The following is a 27,823-nucleotide window of genomic DNA, read 5'->3' as shown; positions in this document are numbered from 1 at the left end:
AACAAAAGATTTATAAATTTGTTTTATCCAGTTTATGAAATTTATTTAAAACAAAAGCATTTTTACGAATTTATTTAATGAACAAACATCCGACGACGCCGTTCAAAGTTGTTATTTATTGTAGATATTTCCAACACGCGAGTGCGCATGTCAAGTCTGAAATTGCAAATGGCGCCCGTTGTTATTGTTCGTACCAAATCGACTATTTGTAAATTATACGCGGTACCGCTCGTCGAGTTTTTCACAACAAAATCACTGTAATATGATAGTGGAGACACTTAAAATACTTATTAAAATAACAATTGTTGGTTTCTGAGTGTGTGAAGTGTCGTTTTAGTGATAAAAGTGTGTCATGCAAATGGGGTAAGCTGAATTTGTCGGATGTCGCTTAAGTTGTTTTGGTGAACTCGTTCGCGTCGTTTGTCTCCGGTTGAGGATACTAGAGTTAGATTTACATGTTAAAAGTTCGTGTTCTGCGAGAGAAATGTGTTTTGATTTCCCAAATGAAGTTTGAGTGCGCCGTATTTGTCAAATGTTGCATGCCGTTGCCTACTCCCCCGTACATTTCAAAATGGCTGCGGTGCTTCTCGATATAAGCTTTGCGTCACTGAAATGTTAATTCCGCTTTTTCGAAGGAATTTCGATGGTCAAATCTGACTTTTTCCTCGACAAATCGACAACAGGCTGTTTCGGCACAATGTTGTCGTATCTCGTGGCCCCACTGACCAAGTGTCATGTTTTGTCGGACTGGATATAAAATCTGATCCTTTCTAGTAGAAATATTACCGTACAAGAATCGGAAAGCGATGTCAATTTTACTCGTTCAAATTGAAACTCGTCAAAATATAAACGTACCGCCAATGTGGAATAACGAACGTGCGGCGCAACGGAGGAGGTACGTAGCAGAAAATACGTTCAAATTGCACTGGCTGTCTTCGATTCTGACTTTCCAAATATGTTGCATCGGATTTTGACATTCCCAAAAATAACGTCACAAGTTGGCCCATTCCCCCTTGAGAGAAGCGGGAATATCTCGTTAGCATTTATAAAACATTTCCCTCGGCATCGCTCGCGACCAAAACTTAATTGGGTCGGATTTGTGATTTGGCTTTTTGGCAGATATTATCAGGAAACTAGAGTCAACTCCAGAGTTCACTTGCCGCCGTTGTCTCGTTTGGAGTTACATTTCCCTCCCCAAAACGTTTCTTCCGGCCAGTTCAAAATCCAATCAATTATAAACTTCCACGAAATTAGTCGATTTTCATTGATGAAATTTCCCCCTCGATATAACCTTGAGGCATTTTTTCGACTTTTGGTCAAAAATGGACTCCTCAATTAACGATGAAAGTCAATTCATATTATTTACCTACGGCAATAAATCCATTTACCTCCGACAGTTTTGCCCGTCACCGATTTCGCACAAGTAATAAAATCGCGATTAATTATATCCACTCAAAATTGCATTGCCATGTTAAATTAAAAATAAGAAAGAAAAGGCATGGCTTCAATTTTTAATACTCGAATGATTAATTGTCGCCTATAATGATATAATTTAGTTAGAATAGAATGACAATACATACATACACACACAAACAAGGAAGTTATCTCCCCAACCTCACTTTTTCACTTCGAATTGGCTTGAACTGGTATTCTGCTAATGAAGATGGCCCACGGATGTGGAAGAATCTATTTTTGATGTCAGGAGCGAAATTGTGGCGTCTAAACCTAACCTAACCTGACGTTTTAGTGATATTGAAGTGTCATGTATGTTCTGTTTGTATGAGTTGTGTAGAAGTAGGAAAAGCTATGGTTCCCATGTTATTTTTATCGGAATCTTTTTATTTATTATTTTTCTGTCATTCTTTTAGTCACTTTTTTGATACTTTAGATTTATTCAAATTGAAAGTTCGCAATACGATTGAATTACAATTGCAATGTCCTTGAAACGAATTTTGTCAAAGCTTCAGCAACAGATTTCAATCTGTCACTTAGTGATTTGACACATAACCTATTCAAAACTATTGACAGTTCAGTTATTTTTGCTATGACATGCTGTGCACTTTCAGACGGTGAAATACGTTGCACTTGATGACAGGTGATGATTTAATTTGGTAATTATTTCCCTTCATGGAAATTACATTTTGTTTCAATAATTACTATAACTATTTACATGAACAAATTAGGTTCTTAGATTGGGTTAATTAAGTTATTTATGCATATTTAGATTGAAACGAAACTTACGCAAGTGTTAATTCATACAAAAAAGTCCAAAATGGCGGCAAAGGGATCGTTTTTAAGAACTTTGAATAAAAATGGAATTATAATGCATCTTTTACCTTCTATCCCGATGTAAATCGTTGTTTCTTGTAGTAATTAAGTTGAAGTGAAGTGTAATTTCCTAATATGTGCCTGTTAAATGTGCGGTGGTTAGGGAAATATTTAATTTTAATTTTTACCCACCTCGAATTACTGTGAACTTGATGAACTTAATATTATTACTATAATGTAATATACGAACTGATGTATACCCGCTGTTGGTCGGGGTTATGAATGGTTTGGAGTAAAGTTTAGAGGTTGTAAATTCTAGTGTTTCTGATAACTGAGTTTATTTTTAAGGTGAAAATAATATTATTATAAAGAATTAAAAAATTTTGCTTTTTATAAGTTTTTGTTTCACTTGATCGTGCCGTGTCTTCCTCGGGTGTCCCCGACTTTCACCATTTACTACTGTATACCACATTGTTATCATTAAAAAAAACTGCAATATATCGACCTTTATTCGACTTCAGTCTTCCTCAGGCGTCCCCAACTTCTTCTACCATTCATACAACTCTCTAAACACTCCTGGCACTAATAAGAACAAACTTTTAAAGTTTCGGCGATATCGGTCGACTACTTTCAAGTTTTGCGAGCACAAACATATGCAGGCTGAATTTTTAGAAACCAGTTAGAATTTAACTCAATCATGTGGAGTGCATTTTATAAAATAAGACGTTGTCCTGCCACAGACCGCCTTCTATGTAGGGAAGTTAAAATATGTGGTTGTATCACAGACATAGGAATTAATAGACGAGAAGATAATGGCGAGGGGTAAAATCAACTGTTGAAGAACGAAGGGGGTGAAGCTGACTGTGATTCGTCAATAAATCAATCTGACAGTAAAATCTGCTTTTGAATGAATAGACATTTTTACATGGGAGCGCAAATTACTCGCCACGTTATTGAACATTTGCGAAGTCCAAATTCGGCAAAAAAATTCGGTTGTATTTTCAGAGTCGAATATTTCGTTTAAGTATTTAGTTAAGACACTTTTATAAATGTTCATAATTTACTTCCCAGCAACCAACCAGCTTTGTGTTTCGCGTCCAGACGTTTCTCGATGTGATAGTATATGTTTCTAAAACTGATCTATATTATACGATGTGAATATGCTTAAAATAAAGTAAAATAATGCTTATATATGGAATGTAATACGACAATTGGGTTTATTCTCTTTTTCACATCTATTTTTACAAGTTTTCATAGTACAAGTCAACATTTTGCCGTGTTATTTCGTAAAATGAACCGATGATGCCTCGACCATAGTTCCCACAAGAATGATGACGTCACGTTTTCAAATTTCACTTGAGGCCATACGCGAGCCCAGCCGGCTCCAATGGAACCGGTATGGGGAGTGGGGATAATACGCTTTTAATCACTTAGGGCAGGTCTACTAATATTCATATGTCTATGGGTTGTATGTATTTTGAAGTTGTGAATTCTAGGATAAACATTGACTTTCTCTACTTTCTATAAGTATAATATGCATGTGTTATATACGTAAACTCTCCGACTGAAATTCTATAAATGATAGTAAAAGCCCTATCAAAATCTGTTGCATAGTTTGAAAGAACTAAGTGCACAAACAGACAGACTGGAATAGTGACTTTATTTTATACTATTTAAAGAAGATATAGATTATCCATAATTATCATAAATGCCTAATGTTAGAATCTAACAGCTTGTGAGGAAAACTGGAGTGCTAGTGATTTTAATAAAACTAAACTAAATTGTTGATAGCGTGGTAACAAATGTACTCAAAGGCCGAGGTTTTGTTCGTTGTTTCTGGATCAATCCTGGTTCCGTAACAGGAAGCTGGTAAAATTTGAATGAAGGGAAATTGCTCTGCCTCATTCTACTCAGGATTCACTCAAATTGTCTGCCAAGGAAACTTTCGTAAAAATTTTCAATAATTATGTGAAAGCAACGTATTGAGGAGAAGTGCAAAAATTCTACAGAATAAAGTCTACACGTCATCTAGTTCTTTGTAAGATGTTGTAATAACATCCTGTGGATTCATCTATTGGGAGAGTGATTTGTCTGAATGTGATAGATACAATTATTATAATTGAGTTTTATAATTCGTTCACAAGTTAAAAGTTTTTAGCAGTATGTATTCACTGGCAAATTGGTGCATTTCTAATGCTGTAAATCTATATATCTGTGATTTTATTAACAATGTAGATACATATAAATCAATCGATAAATAAATAGGTGTACATATAATGTAAAATAACCATCTCTATAAATAGTATAAAATAAAGTCACCATCCGTGTCTGTCTGTTTGTGCGTTTAGTTCTTCTAAACTACGCAACAGATTGTGATAGGTTTTCACTATCATTTAGAGAATTTCTCCCGGAAGGTTTATGTATATAATGCATGCATATTATTATTATTATGTAATGAGCAGGCAGCATTCTGCTGATGCGCTCATATCTGATTTCACAACAAGTTTGACAGTAATTGAGTTGTTTTAAGTTTGAACTAAGTCCTTTCTTCTCTCCAAATGTGAATCCAAAAGAGCTTTGAATTGATTTATATTTATTCAAAGCTCTTTTGGATTCACATTTGGAGAGAAGAAAGGACTTAGATCGATGACATGTTGTGGGAGTTTGTTCCAAGCATCCACTACTCTATTTGCAAGGAAGTGTTTTCTAGGATTAGATGCAAAAGGCGTTTTGGTAATTTTTTTTGAGTGTCCACGGAGATTTATATTTTTATTAGTAGTGAAGATTTCTTGGATGCTAGGGCAACTGTAATGTCCAGATAAAATTTTGAAAGTCTCGATCAAGTCACCCCTTTCTCTTCTTTCTTGTAAGGTTGGTAATCTTAGTTCCTCGAGTCTATCTTCGTATCGTAGATCTTTCAGAGCTCTTGGTATTTTGTCTCTGTACTCTCTCTAACAGATTTATATCCTTTGCGAAGTAAGGACTCCATATTTGGAAAGCATATTCCAGGAGAGGTCGCACATATGTTTTATATATTTTTAACATCATGTCCGGTGACTTCAAGGAAAGTCTTTTCTTTACTTTCTACAATTATATTTGTAGAAAGTAAAGAAAAGTCGATGTTTTGTAATCAAGTCGTAAAAAATATGTTTTCAGGCGCTTACATTGCTAACGCTGGCAAAATCTTACGAGATACATCAAAACAATGTACTACTGAATTTAATATCTTAAAAAGGTCTAGAGAAACGTCCGCGATGGCATATGTCTACCTCCTAAGGATAACACCCCCAGCGAAGCCGGTTCCCCTTCAGCTAGTAACATATATTATTATAAACTAGAAATCATGTGTAGTGTGGCCGGCGTGCTCAACCACCTTGCAAACACAATTGTCGTTTACGGTCATAATGTAAAAAAAACATAAATATCAAGTCATTATTCCCAACGTGACATCAGAGCTCTCAATACTGAACCCTCTGCCAAAAGTGTATGACCACTGTCTTCGATTTATTGAAAGTAATATTCTTGGGAAAACTTTGGCTCGAGAGAGAAAGTCATTCCTCGTTGAAGCTAACTATTGTTGCAGTTATAAATGTATATTAACGATGAGGCAAAACAAGCAAATAATACGAAGCATTCCTCGTAGTTCTTTATAAATTAATTACCGTTCAATTTTCCTTATTTTCTTTGTAAACCTTGTGACAAGCCTTCCTCAAATGTCTCCAGTATTGCCCATTCCTGGTGGCTCTCATCAATCTGAAGGTTACAGTTTATTTCACATCTTCTTTCTGTGGGTGAGACCTCTGCTTCTCTCAATCATCCATTAACCGTGCTACGTTCTAAGCGTAGTCCCACGTAGCTAACTTTATCTTGCTTCGAATTCCTTAGTATTTCTATATGGCGAACAGCATTTGTGTGATGACCATTTTTGTCAAAAGTTTCTTGGTGAAAGACAATGTTTTTGCTCCAAATATTCATAATAGTATAATTACAAAAATTGCAATTACTCGTTTTATAACAATTAAATTCTGTATTTTTTTTATATGTTAGGAAGACAGATTGATTCTGCTTAGAATTAAATGAAGCTGTTAGACTTGTCTATAATAAGGAACTTAGTAAAAAATATTAAAAATAAAAAACACTAATTATGAATATATTAAGTTTTATTATATATAGAACTAGCTGCTCATATCTACTGTCAATAAATATAATATCCATGTATTATATTATATAAACCTTCCGGAAGAAATTCTCTGAATGATAGTGAAAACCCTATCAAACTCTGTTGCATAGTTTAGAAGAACTAAGCGCACAAACAGATAGACGCGGATAGTGACTTTGTTTTATACTATTTAGAGATTAGTATTGCAATTTAACGCAATTTAAAAACGGTTAAAACCGTAAGACACTTACACGCTCTGTGTTTTGGTCAGTGGGTTCTGTCTGACCTTGCACCAATGCCTATTGGGTCGGTCTGTTGCATGCATTAGAATGTTGGACGATTTTGTGCTGCATAGACTCGCACACGTGGTATACAAATTATTTTTAAAGAATTCATGATTTTTAGAAATTTGTTAAATATTTAAATTAGGATTTTCCAATTTCATACTGACCCTATTGGAATTGACCTCACCGTCAACCGACAAAACTGAGGTACATATGATGTCACGCGTACTCTGCCAGGTTTCAATCGTTTTGGTGGGCTTTGGAAAACGCAAACTTTGAAAATTATTTTTAGTATTAAATCGACATTAGTAAACAAAAAATACCAGTAAGTTAGAGGGGAACATTCATAATGGGAAATAAAAAAGAAGCCTGGAATTCCTTATTTGTAGTAGGATAAATCCTTGGAAAAAATATATTTGTACAGCGCCCTTGAGATTTTTCACAAAAATAGCCCTATACAAATCATATTATAACAGTAAAAAATTCTCATACCGATTGGAAAAACACAGTTTTATTGATTTTCAAAAAGAAATATGCAGTGGAGGAATATTCACTGATTGCAAATTGGATAGGGGTGACATGATTAATAGTACACAACTGCTGACCCTGTACAAATCGCAAGTGCGCCCTACTGTCGAATTTGGCAGCCATCTCTGGTCCGGAGCCCCTAAATACCTGAAAAAAACCCTTGACTCTGTGCAGAAACGGGCGGTCCGTTTGATAGATTCCCCAATCTTAACAAACGGACTGCAATCTTTAGAGCACAGGCGTCAGGTAGGTATGCTGTCCTTGTTCTATCGGTATTACAATGGAAGATGCTCTGAGGAACTAGCGTCATTGATCCCTTCGGCACCGGTGCGTAATCGGGATACACGCCAATGCGCGCCCAACATTTGTACACGGTTGACATTTGTCACATGAGAACGGGTCGCCTCTACGATTCGTTCTTAAGTTCAACAGCTCGGCTGTGGAACGAACTGCCGGCTTCTGTGTTTCCTCCCTCCTACAACTTGGGACTCTTCAAGACCCATGTTCACTCCTTCCTCTCCACAAAAAGACCCTCCACACAGCATCCCCAAAGATGACATAGGCCCTGAGGGAAATTATTTTCTTCAGGGCCTCCTGTGTGGAGTTAATATAAAAAAATAAAATTAAAAAAATGATGTAATAAGGACTCCAGTATATTTAACTTTTTTTTAATCAATTATTAACTTAAATAGCAGTATTTTTTTTTCTTTTAGTTAGTTTTAATAGCTACAATTTTCAAAGTTTTAATTTTTCAGATCTACCGAAAATGCAACAAATCTATGGATGTGACCTGTGATGTCACCAGTCACCAATCACCAGTCTCAAAAAGCCTATTTTTGTTTTTCAAACGGCGCTGTATTTTGAATGGGAGTCGAGACGTTTTAATTTTTAAGATTATCTGCTTTTATCATTGAAGAACACTAAGTGAAATGTTAGAATCTCATCACTAACGTTATTGTATTGAATCAAAGTGCAAAAATACATCGATGACTGCACCTGTTACAAATATTTACAGGTATTTAAAACCTGCATTACAACATTTTCATTAGTTCCAATGTGAATGTGGACCAGGGTTGCCAATGCACATGTTCTAAAATACCCACAGAGAAGGAAGAGATGTTGAAATTCCCCACAAAATCCACATAAGTTCATTTGCCTCCAAAATGAAAGAAAATTCTATTGAAATCAGCATTTATTTTTCGTTATCTAGTCATTTTCGGATTTTCTCTTTCATTTGGCTTTGAAAATATACTTTTTTTTTTAAATTTACTGTGAAAAAAAACGAAATACAGTACGTTCTCACAATTATTGTAAATATATATATATTACTCACGTAGACTGGTTTAGGAAAGTATTTTTATTGCTAATATCGCGCTACAGACCCAACCTGCTCCCAACCGTCTGGAGCAATGTTGTGAGAGAAAGTTTGGGAAGTACCTGGCTATAAGTGCTGCAATACAATATATAATATTTTAAATAAATTAATTGTGAAATAACACAAATTAATTAAATGGGCTTCATTCTACGCATTACAAAACCATTCAATAAACCTTTTTACATTTGAACTACTGTATATGGCATACGTAAGATCTCATCTTGAATTTGATCTGTCATTTCAAATCTTCAATACTAAACTCATACTAACCGAATTGAAAATATTCTTCAACTAAATTTTTGGGAAAAACATCCTGTCGTATCATATTACTCTTTACGAATGGAGAATTTTTTTTCACAAACTGTTTCTGTATAAGATTGTCAACTGCCTTATTGATTCCAGCTCTATTAGAAAGATTGCATTTCGTTGCTCTGAATTCAATACCAGATCGAATAAATAAATAAACAAAAAATCGCTCCTAACTTAAATATATTTTTATATTGATTTCCATGTATTAATTTGTAATTTAAATTTGTTAAATACCTTATAATGAGATGGCATAACCTAGATGTTACGATGATCATAAGACTTTACTGTTGAGTATGTAGTTCCCTTGTACATTTTGCAAAAAACTTTCCAAAATAAAAATTCTTCCAGACTTCTTCAACTAACCATCATGCTTCACTGCAGGATAAGGCGGAGAGACATTCTGTTTTGGAATACACTACTCCTTTCATCCATATTCATACATATATTCTGACTGTTGACATAACCCCCCCTCACGTGTTTGATTCACTGTATCATGCCATATCTTCCTCAGGCACCCCCGACTTCTACCATTCACTTTCATGTCATTATTATTTACTTTTATTCTTCTAGACACAAATAGACCTATGTTCCCATATAACTTCTCCACTCCCACCGTTCTTCTGCTGTCTTCCTCCAATTCCTTATGCCCAAGGAAGCGTTGTTGGCCTCCACACCATCCGAACAACTATTTTTCGTTCATTCTGCAGCCTTATATATTTAAACATTTTTGATGGTTGGCAATCTCCTTCCTTGCTCCACGCGTCCTGCCCAGTGCAACCTTCTTATTACAAATCTTATTACTGAGGGCTCTTTAAGGAAAGGAAGGAGAGGAAGTTCTGGGTAGGTAAAAGGCATGAGGGGTGGATAGGAATCTAGGGATCAGTGTGTCCAGGAGTGACGGACGTATGAACATATCCCTCCCACTGCGACGTAAAGCCATGGGTCGAGAGACAAGCCAGAGAGGATCGCTGCTATTATACCATGGGGTTACTAGTCCTGGGTCGATTGTGCAATACCCGCTTATTGTAAGATGACATGTATTGTATTGAGGGTGACAGGTAATCGGGTCTCAGGTACGACGGGTATTTTTGGCCTACGACGGCGACCGCATCGATCTTTCTTTACTCTATGGCATTTTTTCCACTGTGTAGTATTACCGTAACATTTCAACAGTGGGAGGTGTAAAATGAGTGATCGATTTTACTCTAATTACTATAACTAGGTAAATCTTTTTCGAGTTAAACACAAAACCATACCTTTGTATACATGGGCGAGGAAATAAAATTATAGTTTTGTGTGTAATTCCAAAAATCGGCTGATTTCGGAGTTACCGAATTGTGATAATACCCCACGATATAAGGATAGTTATTTGGTGTAAAGCTAAAACCTTTTTACATATATAAATTAAGTGTATAAACCAGAGGTTCCAAAAGTGGTCTATATGGGCCCCGATATCGATATCAGCATGCTGGGGGTCTATGTCAGCGAGAAAAAAATTTGGGGGTCCACGAGATTCAAATGGGGGTACATACGATCGGACCCCCATTTACCTCAAGTCAACATTTAAAAGTTCCGTAAATGACACAATAGACCTAACACAAAAATAATAGACTGAGAAATTACTTATTTGATATTTGTATTTTTATATTTCATAAAGTTGTTAATTGAGGTATATAAATAGAGTCTACGTTCCTTTTCTCTTCAGAATTAATATATTCAAGCAAAACATTGCACATCGGAAGCCGCGAATTTTCCTAGTTCCCCAACTTGTTTTTGAAAAACGTCCAGGGTAATAATGACGTTTAACATTTAAATGCACTTCACACAGATTTCAAAACTGAGTTTGAGGACATTTTGACTATGGAAATGCAACGTTAAAGAATCGGATATCATGTGACAAGAAGAACTGACCGGAATAAGCACTGACAAAGAACTTAAGGGGCAGTTCTGTAGGGTTAACTACATAATGAAATTCCCGTTGCTTATCCTGCTTCATTTTCATTTGGTGTAATACCTTACAAGGGTGCCCCTGTCTGCACAATGTAAAGACAGAGCAACTATACCGCCACCCGGTTGTAGGGCAGACAAGGAGAGGGAATATTTTTACTAAAAAAATAAATGATTATCACATGGGACGTTAAAAGTTTTAGGAAAATTCAATATTCGGCAGGCTCTCATCATCATCATCACTTTTGGCTCTACAACCCCTGGTGGGTCTTGGCCTCCTCAAGAGTCTTCCTCCACTCATCTCGGTCCCGCGCCAGCTCTCTCCAGTTTCGAAGCTCCAAGGCAGACAAATCTTTGAGGACGTTGTCGCTCCATCTTAACCTTGGCCTTCCCAGGCTCCTTCTCCCTATCGGTCTTGAGCTCAGCAGGGACTTTGGTTCTTGATGCTCGGTCATTCTCTTCACATGACCTAGCCACCGAAGTCTTCCCAGTTTTATGAACTTTGTGACGTTTAGCTCCTTAAACAGAGTATAGAGCTCATTGTTATAACTTCTGCGCCAAAATCCATTTTCTAGAACCGGTCCGAAGATGCGCCTCAAAATTTTCCTTTCAAAAACATCCAGTGCTCGCTCATTCTTCTTAGTTAGAACCCACGTCTCGGCTGCGTATGTAAGCACTGGTCTAATTAGTGTTTTGTACACTAATACCTTGGTGGTTCTGGAAAGCAGTCTGGATTTTATTTGTTTTTGTAGGCGGAAATAGCAGCGGTTTGCATTCACGATGCGCTTCTGGATCTCCTCTGTAGTGTTATTGTTTGTTATCAGGGAGCCCAGGTATGTGAATCTTGGTACCGTTTCAAAATTTTGGCTTCCACATACGAGAGATGGGGTTTGTAGGGTACATCCTACGGCCATGTATTTGGTCTTCTGCTGGTTTACTACAAGACCCATATTTTTGGCAGAACTTTCAAGATTTATGAAGGCGTCTTGTAAATCATCGGGATTTTTCGCAATTATGTCGATATCATCAGCGTAAGCCAATAGTTGCACAGAGTTGTCAAATATCGTTCCTCTTTTCTCAATGCCTGAGTCACGAATAACTTTTTCTAAGGCTATGTTACTATTCGGCAGGCTCTACGGGGCAAAAAAGTTTTGGAACCTCTGGTATAAACCATCCCATGTTCATATTTTAGATAATTTGACCTTCTACATGGTGGCATACATACAATGGAAAGGACATTACAAAAGATTAGTAATCTGGTTAGAACAGATTACTCTGACAGAAGAAATGTTTAAAAATCTATTTTAAGTACATTACATTTTTTTAAAATTTAAACTAAAACAACATACCTGAATACTACACTGTCCAACATAAATATCAAACCAGCGCAATAAGCCAAAATATACTGGTTACTTCCAGTTTGAACAGTAAAAAAACACAGATATCTGAATTAATAGACCAGCCCAAAAGGGAAACGGGAACAAACCAAGTGCGCGGAGCGGGGAGGTGGTGTGACCATCTCAATTGCTGTGATTTGAAAATACAGGCAACTCGCATTGTAATACATATCACTATTTAGTCCCTAAATTACTAGTCTTTTTATAATTAATTTAATTGCAGATTTAGAAAACTTAACTACCAATCCCAAATCGGGTAAACAAGAGTTTGAGCTTGTTTCCAAAATCAAATATTTGTTACACTATTTAGCCCGTCGTCCCATGGGGCGGTAAGCAATCGAATTTTACAAATGTGTTATAATTTACTGACCTCACTCATTTTTGCGTCGCTACGCAACCCAATTTGTTGCCTTACTTTAGAAAACTTTACTTTTCTGCGCATGTGTGCTCTGTCAACGTACGACTGATGTCGTTGTTTATTCAAAGCCTTCTCGAACCCCCCTTGTACCAAAAATATGGTCACATGGTTTGCCTCCATCACGGCGAAATGTCACCCAGGTATTATGTTAGAGCAAATCTATAAATTTGGATGTCTATGCTTCTAGCCCAACAGCTGATTTTGCTTACGAGTGTTTATTAAGGTGTTTTTTTGCAATTCCAGGAGATGTCTTGCGGGGAAAGGCTTGGCGTCGGACTGCTGGTGACAGTCTCGGGCGACCTGCCGGCGCCCCCGCCGGGCCGGCCCCCGCCGCCCCCGCTGGACCAGGTGAGAGCCCCCGCCCGCCCACAGCCATCCACGTCGTGGATCCACACTACATGGTTGGACACACTGTTCTCTTCTCTTGTCTTGTTAATCAGTTACAACTAACATATAAATAATAACCCCATAATGGACCCTTAAATGAATAATATTATTAAAGTAAATAATATGATGAACTAGTGTGTTAATCTATAATTCAGATTTTTAAATTTATTAGAAAATTAGCATGATTAGCAGTAACCCACCGGTAGACTTATAAACCTTTCTTCATTATTTAAATTTTGTCTTTGAAAACCAAACTACAATAATGGCTGATTACTTATACGGAGATCGTCTATATCAAGGCTGCCCAACCCCAGGCCCGCGGGCCACATTGTGGCCGAATTGGAACGAATTATAAGTGGCCCGCGTGAAACATTTTCAAAAAACCCGCCAATCCGCCAATTTGAAAAAGTGTCGCGGGCCCGCGGTAAAACAAACAATGCAGCTTGCGCGCGGTCACCAGTGTTGCCAACGACGGCGATTTATCGCTATTTAGGCTACTCAGAACGAGAATCAGCGACGAAAAAATCTAACCAGTTGAACTTACTTTTGAAACAAAAATACACCGGATTTCGACATAATATTTTTTGCGTCGAAATGGAATCCTGTAGCCACCCCCCCCCCATTCGAAAAATTGCTGTGGGGTATCACATATGATGTTCGGGTGTGCGGAATTTTTTCTCAAGTTCCGTAACAACCCCCCCCCCCATGGATTTCAAATATTTTGTGGGGAGCACTTATTTAGATTTTTTTTTGTGGGGAATTATGTTTTATAGAAATTCTCTAACAACCCCCCCCCCCCCCATGGAAATAGGAACCGTCAGGTATTCAGTGGCCCGCCAGTGATTCAAAATCGTCAATTTCGCCCAACTGCTAAAAAGGTTGGGCAGCCTTGGTCTATATAGTTCCTGTAAGCACTTAAGTCATAGGCCTATTGTGCTAATCTCCTCTGTATCACCGTTTATCCTTTGTCAGCTATAAAGTTCTTGTAATGATGTTTGCCAGGTCATCTATGTTTGGCAATGACTCTTGGTTTAAGGAGTATGTATATATGCTAAGGTATGTTTGTTTGGTTGTCGACAGGTGGAGCCGTGGAATTCGGTGCGGGTGACGCTGTCGGTGCCACTGGCGGCGGCACTGCGCCTGCGCGCGCTGGCCGCGGCCGGGGCGCCCCAGCTCCGCGCCCTGGGAGTGCTGTCTGTGCAGCTGGACGGGGACCGCGCCGTGTCCCTGCGCCTGCAGCCCCCGCCCGATGTGCCCCCAAGCGCGGAGCCGGCGCCGCCCTCCCCCGCACCCGCCCCCAACACCGTCTGTCCCATGGATGGGAAACTACCACTCGTGCCCGCTCCCGCCACGCAGGACCGCCGCGAGTTCGCCTTTGAGAGTATGACGCAGGCGCGCGTCATCCACCGCAAGGAGAACACCCTGGGCCTGCCCGGGCCCAGCCACCCGGGCACGTTTGTGGCACCGCCCCCGCCCTATCCCGCCAAGCGACCGCCTGCCGTAGCCATTTCCTCTCCACTACTGGTTAATCTGCTGCAGACAGAGCAGCCGCCTGCCGAGCCGCCTGCCGCGCCGCCCTACCGCCGCCCCCCACCCATCCCCGACACGCTGCGCACGCTCCTGCCCACTAACAGCAGCATGGATCGCGAGACGCAGTCCAGCTTCCAGGAGTTCCAGCGCTACCAGCAGCAGTACAACGCCAGGCAGCGCGCGGCGCAGGCTCATTCCTCCTCTCCCTTCCTGCCTGCCAGCCCGCCCGACCCCTGCGACCTGGACCAGCTGTTGCCCAGTCTGAGTGCTGCTGACCTCAGTCTGGACATTGCCGAGCTGCAGGATACAAAGCTGGACCTGTTGTGCGAGCAGCAAGTTCCTCCGCAACCTCCCCTGCCCCCGCAACCCACTCAGCTGCCCCATCCCATCCAATCCCCTCAGCCCTCCCAGTTACCCCATCCCCCCCAACTGCCCCAATCTTCTCAGCTGCCTCAACCCTCCCAGTTGCCTCATCCTTCCCAGCTGCCCCATCCCTCCCAGTTGCCCCATCCCTCCCAGCTGCCTCATCCCTCCCAACTTCCCCATCCCTCCCAGCTGCCTCATCCCTCCCAGCTGCCCCAACCTTCCCCGCTGCCTCAGCCTGTCCGAGTCCAACAGCCCTCTCAACTCCCGCAGCCCTCCCAGCCCCCGCAGCCTTCGCAAACTCCCGCCCAGCCACCCCCGACCCCGCCACTGGTGCTCAACAGCCGGGGCGGGCATCGGGAGTACCTGATCAACTCCCTGACAGGTGACATGGAACCACTGCCCACCGAGTCCTCCTCCAGCGAGGCGGAGGATGAGCGTCCCTCGGATCCATACTTTGATGCACCGCACTTGGAGAAGCCTGATCCCTTCTTCTCCGATGATGAGACGTCTGGCTCCACGGAGTTCTCCAAGAAGGCAGACTCGGATGCTAGCGACCCCGAGTCCTCGCGCTCTAACAGCGGGGAGGGGGCTAAGGCCGTTTCCAAGCCCAAAGTCGTCAAGAAGGAAAAAGTTCCTAGTAAAGAGGGCCGCCTGCCCGGGGCCAAGGTGATGAAGGAGAAATCCCTGTCGAAGGAACAGCAGCTGAGGCCAAATTCGCTCAAGGACAAACTAACTGGGAAGGACAAGGACAGGCCGCTACCCAAGGACGGGAAGGTGCTAAAGACCCCCCTGCCTAAGGAGCCCGCTCTGCCTCCCCGACCCACCGCTCCCAGCATTCCCGAGCCCCCCGAGAAGACAGCCAGCATAGAAAAAGAAAAGATCAAACTGAGGCTGAAACTTGAAAAGTCAGAACCCGTAGTGGCCCCTGTGTACAAGGCGGACGTTAGTTTTGTAAACTCGCAGGCGGCCAAGAAAGGGGTGGTGGGTGGCAAGCCCGCCTCCGCCGCCTCGGCTAGCAACTCCACGGCGGTTACGCCCGGGGAAGAGCTGAGAGTCCCCCCGCTGCACATAAGTCTGAGGGGTCGGAACTCCGCTGTCATCAAGATGTCCAAGAAGGACAAGAAGAAAGCTTTAATCTCCAATGACGTGTCGGCTACGGACGACGGCACCCCCAAGAAATCCAAAATAAGGAAACTGATTGAAACCTTCACGGCGTTAGATAACAAAATCCACAAAAAATCAGACACCAAGAATTTACAGCAAGGCATGATGGAATCTTCTAAAAAAGGGGAAGAGACTGTATCAAAAGTTCCGCTAGATCTTGCCAAGGCTTCGGATTCTAAGGCTGTACGACCCGTGAAGCAAAACAGCCACTTCGGTGAGGCGGAAGAGATCGGCGCTCACTGCAAGGCGAGAGAACCGGCCGAACCAGTGGGCAACTACCACATGAAATCCCTTTACAAGAATGCGCACATAGTCACAAAGTCGCCGAACCTCTTGTCCAAGTCGGGCCACCCTCAAAAAGGTCCGTCGCTAGAGTTCCTCAAGAACAAACCCAAAAGAGCGAAGATGGGCAATGAAAGATTAACGAGCATCTCAAAGTCTTCCGAAGACAACAACAAAGAGAAGGATGGAATCATTAAAAGCGGCCAGAACTCAGACAAGGAGGGGAAGTATTCCCACAACGAGGGTTACAGAGAGAAGGTGTTTGGCAAGTTTGGCGGCAGTAGCGCCAGCCCGCACAAGGCGGGAAGTGGGGCAGGTGCGGCCAAGCAGGGGGAGGGGTCGAGTTTTCGCTGTGGGGGGGCCGGGGCGCCGGGGGCCGCGGGGGGCGTGAAGCGCAGTCTCGGCGGCACGGGGGACGTGGGCCCCAACGGGATCGTGTCCGGGGAGAAGAGGCGCAAGCTGAGCCAGGCTGCGCTAGCTGACATGGCCCTACCTGGTAATTATTCTAAACTCTATCATTAACCTTCCCAATTTTCTAAATGTTCATTTGCTCAAATTACCATCTACCTAAAGTTTAGGAATTGCTTTTTAAATGTCTTTTGTGGTGTGCCCAATCTCCTAGATCAAATGAGGTTTTGGTTTACACCCTTTACAAAGTTTGGAGTCTATTTTGTGGTATTCATTGGTATCATTGTTGATTTCAGTTTTAGTTAAAAAATCTGTCGGCTTTTTTTCTATCTTAAAAATGCATCTCCAAAAGTTCAATGACCCCATAAGTTAAAAAAAGGAAAAAAGTTACTAAAATTGAAAAATATATATGTTTTCTGTTCTCTATAGTACATTCACCGGTTTCCCGCTTTACTGCTAGTTTCCGGACACTGTGTATATTGAGAAACGGCACATGTGCTATATTTGGTGTATTTTTTGAGGGTACTTGTTAAAAGGTCGGAGAATTTTTCCAAATAAATGGAATATTTCTGAACGTATCGGAAAACTAAAAGCTGTTTTTGGTAAGGTGATGAAATATGCTTTCAAATTTAATTATTAGAAATAAATACAATTTCTTGAATATTTAAATTTAATTGCAAAAATACAAAAAGTTTTAAAATTGGCTCACAATACATTTTTTTGATTAAAATTGAACAAAATTGAACAAAATTGAAAAAAAAAAAAAAACATTTTTTTAGAAAAATATATTACAAAATCATTATTTTCACCTTACTTTTTTGCCATTTCACATAAAAATAAACACAAAATTTCCCAAATTGCAGTTGGTACGTTTTGGCTTCATCAAGGTGTACAATTTAATTCTTCTATGGTTAACTTCGAGATTTGAATATAAAGCGTTGTGTTTTCTCTTTTAACACAGTTTAGATCGTATTTGTCACCATGCCAGTAAGTGAGGCACAACGATTTCTATGAACTGTTCCCAAAAGTGAACAAATGAATTGCACGGGTAATAGCGTAAGTGGTTAAAACAAAGTGAGTCAAGTAAACTCCAAGTTTCAGTTTAAGTCAATGAGGAAATATTTCGTCTCACCCGGCTAACAGGTTAATTAGTAAATTAACATAATTTAAATACTATTGCACTTATTCTGAATACATACATAGATATTTTATTTTACATGCTAGTTTGCAAAAACTAATATTGTTGATCTTGTTGCATAAAATATGCTGATGACACTTGATGGGAATGCTGGCTGAGGTTATTCCTTGAACTTGGTGGACTTTACTCTTGGTTGAGTGAAAATTACTTTCAACCTGAAATTGCACGCTTCAGCCAAATTTAAACTTGTGGTTTTACAGTTTTAGTGAAAGATTCAGATTATCATGTTTAGTAGGATTCATAATTTTTGAAATGCTTTCTATTGTGTAACTGGAAATTTTTCCAAATTTGTCCGTACTATTGCAATAAGTATGGTCTTGCGTTTTATTTTGGCGGGTATGATTCACATTAGAAAGTTTATTGGAAATTGCAGAGGTGATTAGATTTGACAAAGTACTTTAAATATAGTCTATATAATTGAAGTTGAGGAATGAGGAGTAGTGTATTGATTTGTACGTGTGTGTTTTTGCAGGAGATGGCGCATCGGGAGTGGGGTCAGGCGTAGGAACAGGTTCGGGAGGAGGAGCGAGCAAAAGCCTGGCGGGGGTGGCGGCGCCCCCCGTGTCCGTGGTGGCACCCCCTTCGCCCATCGGCTCCACCAACAAGGGCACCGTGCTGCCTGCCACCCCCCAGCCCGCCCCCGCACCCCCCCTGGGCGCCCCCCTGCCCTCCTACAGCCCCAAACCGCGCAAGGACCGCACCAAGTCCTACTCCAAGATGCTGGCGGAGCGCTCTGGCCTGCCGCGCACCGTCCTGCCCCAGGGAAACATACAAGAGATGGAAGCCAAGTTCAAACAGAAACTACTCGAAGACGCTAAATTTCACAGCGCTAAAAAGTATGACAGCCTCCTCACGCGAGACTCCAACGTCGGCTCCCATAAAGATGGCCTCGTCAAAAAGGTGGATGAACTGGTGGAAAATAACCAACAACAACAACAAGTCAACTTCAAAATGAATGTCATGAAGAAGATGGAGGAGCGTCTGGTGGAGGATGGAGAGCCCTCCTCGCGCAGTCCCAGCCAGGAGTCCCGCGGGGCCCAGGCCCAGGGCGAGGACTCGGGCATCGAGTCCATGGACGCCCTCTCTGAGAAGTCTCCTAACCAGGCCTCTCAGTCTCCGGCCGACCGCCCTGTGCCCCCGCCACCTTCTCCCCCCTCCACCGCACACACCCTGCTCTCCGACAAAACCCGCAATGAACTCCTAGACGACCTGTCTTCCAACGATGACCTCAAGATAGAGGTGTTCCGGAGTGCGGAGCTGAAGAAGGGTGGTGGCTACGCCATGCACGTTCAGTACACGCACTTGGCCGACCTGGACGACATGGGCGACATCGAGGCAGAGCTGGCCAAGATGGAGGGGTTGCACTCGGACCAGACGGCCTTCAATGGTGACCACAAGTTGGACGACCTCATGAAGGACGACCGCTTCATCGAAGACTTCATCAGTGAGAACCTGGCCAAGCAGAGCCTGGAGTGTATCCTCGTAGGTAATGAAAAGCACCTCATAATGAGTAAAGATGTCAATGAAAATAAAAGCGTCATCAAGAAGGAGGAAGAATTCATGGACCGGATAGATGACTATAGAGGAGCACCGAGAGAGACTGAGACCAAGAGAAGAGAGTCGCCCAGTCCCAAGAGCGAGGTTAAGGTGGAGTGCGAGATTAAAGGGAAAGCCGAAGACCTCAACGGCAGAAGCACCTCCTTAACCAACTGCCAAGGAAAGTCAAGCCTCGCCAAAGACGAGGACGATTACGACCCCCTGCCTTTACGGGTCACCCCCGCCTTGTATACCTACTCCAACCCCGATAAGATGAGAGAATCTGAACTCTCAGACCTGGAGGAACACGCCCCAGACACCTCCAGAAGCAAGAGCTCGCAGGCCCAAGGAAACCAAACTAGCACGGAGTCTAGCGGAGACAAGCCCCGGCAGACTGACGGCGGGGAAGATAAGGACTGCAATAAGGAGAGGCCCGTCAACGAGGCCTGCCAGAGGTTAGAGAAATGTGAATTTCCTGACAAGCACTTTCTCGAACAACTGCTGATTGAAATACCCAACTCTGAATATGCCGAGAAGCAGATCAGCTCGCTCTCTCCATCCGTGTCCGAGAAGAACTCTATCAAGAGCACGGTCAGGACGAGGTCCAGCAGTAAACTCAATAGCCCAGCGGACAAACTGAGAACCCCCAAGCACAGTCCCAACCTCCTCAAGCCAGACTCCAGAGCTAACTCCCCCGCTAACTTCTGCGTGAGGAATAACCTGAGAAGCGGCTCCGTGGACAAGATGAGTCCCAAGATCGCCCTGTCCCACAAGACTGTACCCCCCACCACCGCCACCAAGAGAAAACGCCAAGAGTCCGAGAGTTCCAATCACTCCAGCATTAGCTGCGAAGACGGCTTATCACCCAATCTGCAGAGCAAAACTAAGTTAAGAAAGTGTGTTGAAAACCCGTCGGAAACTGTCATCAAAACGGGTGACCTTATTGCTCAAGTGATAGTCAGCGAAATCAAGCCACTTCTGCAACAGCCCAAACAAGAACCTTCCGAAAAGAAACTACTCTCTGAAGAAAGCGAGAAGACCATAACTAATGAAAACAAAGTCAAAACCCAACAACCGACACTGTTGACGGGAAAGGGACAAGAAAAGACCGGCGACCCCACAGAACAATTAGAATCAGACTCGGATAGCGACGAACCTTTAATCGCCGTCGCCGGGAAAGTAAAGAGCAAAGTGGCGACAAAGACTGAGCAGCCTAACCCGCATGTGACGCGAAATCAAAACAGCAAAGTGTCGAGTGGTGGCGGAAAGAGTCAGGTGTCTCCGGGTTCGAGCTCGTCGTGTTCGTCCACGTCCAGTGGATCTGTGTCCAAGCAGATCGTAGCAGTGAAGGGGCTGGGGGAGGACAAGGTGGGCACGCGCAGGTCGGTGCGGCAGTCGGGGGGCCGCAAGGGGAAAGAGGGAGCCGAGGAAGGAGCGCGCAGGAAAACTCGCAGCGCAGGTGAGGACTGAACTGTAATCCTTATTATTTGCTATTTAATATGATCTAACATGTATATATTATTATATTATAAATTATTATTATTTAATGAGTAGGCAGCATTTTGCTGATGCGCTCATATCTAATTTAAGTACGTTGTTGTTGCATCCACCGCCAAGGCCTGAACTTTTCCTCACCTGATGAACCTGGGCATCCATGCTAATTCACCAAACGTAGCGAACCAGGGTAACCTAGGGGTTACTTGTGGCCTAATAACAGAGGTGTTGGTTATCCAATTGTTAACGGGGCGGCCGTACCCAAAAATGCCTCCCAAATTGATTTGTTGACATGTTGTAGAAGTTGTTCAATTTTATATCGTACTTGAGACTCAAAATGGGAACTGCGTATCACTGGGATTGTCTAAAGAGCATATTCGATAAATATGTTATCAGAAAAGGCCTTAAAAAATGTACTAAAGGTATGTGCGACATCTCCTAGAATATGCTTTACAGATATGGAGTCCATGTTTTGCGAAAGATAGAGATCTAATAGAGAGAGTACAGAGACGATTTACAAAGATACCAAGAGCTTTGAAAGACTGCTAATATGAAGGTAGACTCGAGGAACCAAGATTACCAACGTTAAAAGAAAGAAGAGAAAGGGGAGACATTACAGTTGCCCTGGCATCCAAGAAATTCACCACCAACACTGCTAGGAAAGACTTTGGAGCAAATAGTGCAGTGGATGCACGGAAAAAACTTCCACAACATGTCATCCATTCTACTCATATAAACCTATTTAAAGCTCCACTGGATTCTTATTTGTAGAGAAGTAACCACAGAAACCACTCAGCTACTGTTAAACTTATTATGAAATCAAATACGAGCGCATCAGCACAATGCTGCCTTCTCATTCAATAATAATAATGTGTGTCAGGGTGTTTGTTAGAAAATAGTCTTTCAGCGTTGGTCAGTTTATTTCTCTTACATACAGGGTTCACAGCTTATAGTAAAAAACAATGATCACTAACGTTCTCAATAAACACTTAAACACAGAGGACCCGTGCTCTCTTAGTTGGGTTGAGGTTTTCCTGACAAGTAATATCCCCGAGGGAGCTGTTACTTGAATTCCCAAGGAGGACCCGGCGGGTTCTCTCCACTTGGTACTGGGCAGGGTTTAACTGGGCAATGACCACTAGGTTTCTGTTGCTTAGTTTAACCAGGAGACTGGATACTGGATACTCTGACTCCATATAGGCCTGCACGGCCTTATATACCCTTGGGGCAGGGTAGTACGGGAGATGGGCTGAAAGTGGCCGAGCGAGACGGCGCTATGCGTGTGAGGGTGAAAGTATTCGGATCCGTGCATCGGACCAAATACTGCGCGCTACAAATGCTAAATACGTGACGGTAAAGCAGAAATCTCCAATACTGACAGTTTTAAGACCCATGTGCAAGTTCATGCAGCAAGACACGGCGCAACATTACCTAATTGTGTCAATTCCTTACTGGCCCACTAGGGGAGCCAGCTGCCCATTCTTGAAAAAACAACAGTATTATTATTAATTATCACTATTTTTTGTTGTTTATTTCTAAATGTGTGTGTTCATATTTGTATTAATATTTTACCGATAATATAATACAATCTGGTGCTAACCAAATTTGTCTAGAAAACTGGGAATTACCAAAGAAGTTTTTTTTACCAAAAACTGTTTTCTGTAACTGTAAAAAATGTTAATTCTCGCGGTTTTGTCCTGAACTCTATTTTGAAAGGCAAAACATGTTTCCTTTATTAGCAAATCATTTTTTGTCTTTATGAAATATGTCTAATGCATTCTATCAACTTTTGGTAGCAATCACTAATACACACGCGAACATACAAGCATTTCTCCAATCCTCAGTCGAATGGATTTAAAAAAAATATATTTTAAAATAATAGATGCATTTTATAGTAAAAAAAACTTGGATAAATTAACCTACATTTTCCTGTGATTATGTCTCAATTTTTTAAAAACTATTAGTGGAAAAGAAACCTATAGCACATCATATTTCTTACTTTAAATATTTCTCTTTATAAATAAAAATTATGTTTTTATTTAGTTATAATTTTTTTAACATTTTTATATCTAGTATAAACCTTTTAACTTATTTCTATTACATTAAGGACACTTCACAATACATCTAAAACTTATTCTTTATCATTTTTAGGCATAACCCACGAAAATACACTTCTGTCCCTTATTAACTTTAACATACCTTTGAGAAGTACACGACATACAGTGCTATTCCACACGCTTATGGTGCTGCCACACGCAAAGCTCACATCAACAGATAATATAAAGCACAATAGCGCTCGCCATACAATCCCATACAGACCCGACACACGTAAAAAGATAACGCGCTATAACCCTTTGCAACCGGCAAAAAATTTTAAAATTGTGATGGGCTACATTGTTAAAGCTCTTAATTATGATCTCATAGGGCTGGGCGACTTACTGGTTGAAACATGTGCGCTTGAAAGTACCCTAAATAAGCAGCTCCCGGACGTTCAATCGACACCGGTTCCGTTCACAAAAACAAATTTATTTTCTGTCTTCAAACACAAACTCACTCTCGTGTGAAGCCGGTTGTAAAGGGATAAGTGTGGTTCTGAACTTCGCTAACCGAATTTATTTTACGTAACCGCTCCCGACGCGATATTTGAAAAGTTATGCGTCCCCCTCTCCGCCGTAAAAAGGAGAGGGGGTCTTTTTAATTACGGAGCTACCAACTAAGTTCCGTGTTCCCTTTGACAGCCATGACATAAGCAGCCTAATAATGCATTTCTTATTTATTATGTTAGCTCATATCGTCTCATGTGTGCTAGTACATTTAGAAACATAAAAAAAACTTTATTTGGCAAACATACTTAACATATATTTAAAATATAAATATAATCAATATTTGAATTTGAAGTAAACAAATTTTCGCCCTTTCAAAGTTAATCATATTTTTAATCTCAGTATGTTTATATGGTAATATCATTCGGTTTTTTGATAAAAGTTGGACGGCTTGGACGAAAGTTTATTTTACAATAATTTATTATATGTCGCTTTCGTCGATCGGCGTGCGAACTGCGAATTTCCTGATTCGACGGAGAGGTTATGTCAGGTTATGTGAAAATGCGCTATTTATGCGCAGATTGTTTAAAATCTAAAAAGTTTATAAATAGCATTTATAATTATATAGTTGGCGGCATCATCATCTGAGGATGAGCTGTCCAACAGATCCAGCAATAGGCGACGAGTATCATCCATTTCGAAAACGTGCTCAAGCTGTCAGTAAGTAAAGTTGTCACTTTGACAGATGAAATTATGTTCCTCGGCCGCTCTCGAATTCAACTGACCCCCTCTCCTACCATAGGAAGAAATATTTGATAGCGTCGTGTGTCGGTAGAAATGATGATGCGCTGTACATTAACTTTTGATGTGAGCTTTGCGTGTGGCAGCAGCTTTAATTATAAAACAAATGCAGCATCTAATTCTACAATTAACCGACCTCTTCATACTCTAAATAATATTTGTCTAAACTCTAACATTGACGTTTTTTCAGATTCACTGCCCAAATTCAAGTGTGGCATCATGTCAATAATTTAAACTGCTCAATGCGCATACATACATACAGACACACAGATACACACACACATTCATTACACACACACCTATATACTACACACGTCACCTGGTAATTAAGGAATAAACATACCACTTAGCAGACATTACAAGGAAACATATCATAGGTACCCAACATGAAGTATCTTATTCATGTATATTGTTTCATCTCTGTAAATCATGTACTGTTTGTTTCTATAATATAAAATAAAATAAAAAAATAAATACAATAAAAGCATCAAGGCTTTTAGCTTCTTTAACATCTGTTGGTAATTCATTAAAAACCTTTAATCCTTTAAAATAGAGACTATTTTGGGTTCCCATTAAATTGGTTTTTGGAAGTCTAAAATCTCCACAGTTTCTCGTGATTCCTTTGAAATTTTGACACAAAGTTGCATTAAAATCGGCATGTGTACTTTATAAACATATATTATATAGATGTTACCTGTGACAGGTAAAAACATGTTTTTGATTTGAAATAAGCACCATCTGTTGGACAAACATGCTGTTTTGAAAAACAGTGTAGACGTAAAAGCAACATTCGCCAACGCCCAATTTATGTCTATAATATACATATATCGATAATTCTAAAGTAATGTATTGATTTGCAGCTGTGGAGCCAGCCTGGAGTGGCCGGAGATCCCGCGAGGGCAAGTGACACTGCGCCGCGGGCCCCCTCGCCCCCGCCGGACCTCCCCCGCCGCCCGCCTCGCCCCCCTTGGCCCCCTTGGCCCCCCTGCACCTCATCCTGACCATGCTGGACTAGCCCCCACCCCACGCAGCAAGCAACACACACACATCGCCACTTGAAGTTCTAACGACAGTTTTACCGCCCAACATTTTCTTGACCAGATGCTGAAACTATGTTAACAAAATAAGAATATTATAAAATCATATTTTTTGTATAATTGTTCATTTGCCAGACTGAAACACTTGTTTAGAAGCATTTTACATTCTCAATTTTTAGAAACTTACGCATTATTATCTGTAATCTTTTCTAAAAGTCATAATGCTATGTAATTCTTGTACGGCACAACTTCTGTTTTACAGTGTGATCGGATACAGCGACAGTTGACAGCGAGTTGTTAGTGTAAATTGAGTCATGTAATGATTATATCATTCACAGATTTTGCATCAATTCTTTTAGTACATTTCAAGGTGTCGTTAGAATACTCCTTCGCATGGCCATAATCTATAACTTGTGCGTACAGTACGGGATGGGCGGTGTGCGGCGTGCGTAAATATGTGATAATGTAACATTGTGCGAGGCGGACGCGACGCTAGAAGACAGAATAACACAAGTAGAAACCTAGATAATTTATAAAAAGAAAACTAAAAGTGCAAAGGAGTGTTAAAGAAAACTGCTATTAATCTTAAGGAGATAAAAATAATAATAATAATAATTAACAGGATAATGTTATTATGAAAATGAAGTGATTTGTGTATATTTTGAGATGGTACTTATATATTAATGTGTTTGTGTGCGTTTGTATAAAGATTTTGTATATATATAATATATATATATATTACATTATATATGCGTATATATATATATTTTATATGCTAAATTTATTTTTAAAATGGACATTGTAAATTGTGAATTTCTATACTATAATGTAAATATTGTGTGTCACAGCTGGACAATATATTGCAGAATATTTTCGTATTTAAGAAGTTTGTACAATAGTCGCTATTATAATTAATAATTATTGTATTTAGGTGTAATATTGAATGGTGAATGATTTTAATAGTCGGGGGCGGGCAACCGTTCACGGCTCTGTTTTGTTTTTATTTCTTTTCTATGGCTAATTTTAAATGTAACGTCTAATAGTGAAATGCGATGGACATTGATAGAAATGAATAAATAAATAAAGAATTGTCTATGTGAGAGAAGGAACGCATCAAATGCGTGTCGGTTTCTTTTGTAAATACATACACATATTATAATTGAATATAGGTCATAGTCAAATTATATGTTTTTGCTTTTTGTTTAAGTGAGGTGAATTATGTTCTCCGTTAAATTTTAATTTATACATATTCTTCCATTGTTTATTCAAAGAGATTTGTTCACAATAAAATATAAACATAATATATCAGTTAATGGAACGTGCGGGGGGCGCAAGGCTTGCGTGCTACGTCACTAAAAGATCACTTTTTACATTGGTAGCATAATGTACTATTTGTCATGTTCATTTTGATTCTCTGTAAAGAGCTTTAAAATAAGTTGGTGATAGTTTTGTATCAGGTGACCATTGATTACAAAAAAAATCTTTTTTCGTTATTACTCATGGAGCTATGTAATTAGAGGCGCTATTGCGTACTAATATTTTGTCAAAACGTGTTAATGTTTTTGTCTGTCAGTGGAGCGTTGGAGGCAAAATCGGACTAATTGGACGGACAAAAGTGGAACCTATTTTTTCACTTCATGTCTTATCTAAATATAATCCATCAATGTTGTTACTATAGGCAAAATGGACATTTTTTCAATTACTATGGGAAAAAGCATATTTCTTTCTTGTTACTATGAGGAAATGCACATTTCTTTCTTCTTCCTACGAGGAAATGCGCATTTATTTCTTGTTATTATGAGGAAATGCACCTTTCTTTCTTGTTACTATGATGAAATGCGCATTTATTGTTATTATGAGGAAATGCACATTTCTTTCTTGTTACTATGAGGAAAGGCACCTTTTTTTCTTGTTACTATGATGAAATGCGCATTTATTTCTTGTTATTATGAGGAAATGCACATTATTTCTTTTTTTATTAAAACACAAATAACATTGTTTACATCACTTTATTTCGATACAAAATCTCAACATGTTTCATGAACCAAGTTCACTTCATCAGGAGCACAAGTATACTGATGAAGTGAACTTGGTTCATGAAACATGTTGAGATTTTGTATCGAAATAAAGTGATGTAAACAATGTTATTTGTGTTTTAATAAAAAATAAATAATGCCATCACAAAGTGAAAAGCAGTTAGAAGAAGTTTTCTTCGAAAAACATTATTTCTGCTTTGTTACTATGCTGAAATGCGCATTTACTGTTGCCATGGAGAAATTAACACTGTTTCCTTGTTACTTTCAGGAAATTAATGTTTTCCCATGTACAAAACAACTTTAAAAATATCTAAAGCATATGTCATTAGACAGTTTGTTTCATGTAACAACATTTT

The 27,823-nt window shown here is 40.4% G+C and overlaps 1 protein-coding gene across 2 annotated transcripts; it reads left to right on the top strand.

Annotated features, from left to right (window-relative positions):
- The first annotated feature begins 171 nt into the window (after positions 1 to 171).
- On the top strand, positions 172 to 27,414 carry LOC149410011 (uncharacterized). 2 transcript variants are annotated; one of them, XM_089648841.1, is made up of 5 exons: positions 172 to 363; positions 12,929 to 13,033; positions 14,153 to 16,910; positions 18,493 to 21,015; positions 25,255 to 27,414. In XM_089648841.1, exons 2-5 carry the CDS (start codon positions 12,932 to 12,934, stop codon positions 25,299 to 25,301), a joined length of 5,430 nt encoding a protein of 1,809 aa, XP_089504967.1. In that variant the 5' UTR covers positions 172 to 363; positions 12,929 to 12,931; the 3' UTR covers positions 25,302 to 27,414. The 2 variants fall into 2 exon arrangements, with proteins under 2 accessions (XP_089504967.1, XP_089504968.1); XM_089648842.1 differs by having other exon boundaries at positions 12,929 to 13,086.
- The last annotated feature ends 409 nt before the right edge of the window (positions 27,415 to 27,823 follow it).

Source organism: Hesperophylax consimilis, chromosome 28 (genome assembly GCF_061612785.1).
Source record: "Hesperophylax consimilis isolate HC1 chromosome 28, BYU_Hcon_1.0, whole genome shotgun sequence".
NCBI classification, from domain to species: domain Eukaryota; kingdom Metazoa; phylum Arthropoda; class Insecta; order Trichoptera; family Limnephilidae; genus Hesperophylax; species Hesperophylax consimilis.
This window is presented reverse-complemented; position numbering and strand designations above follow the sequence as displayed.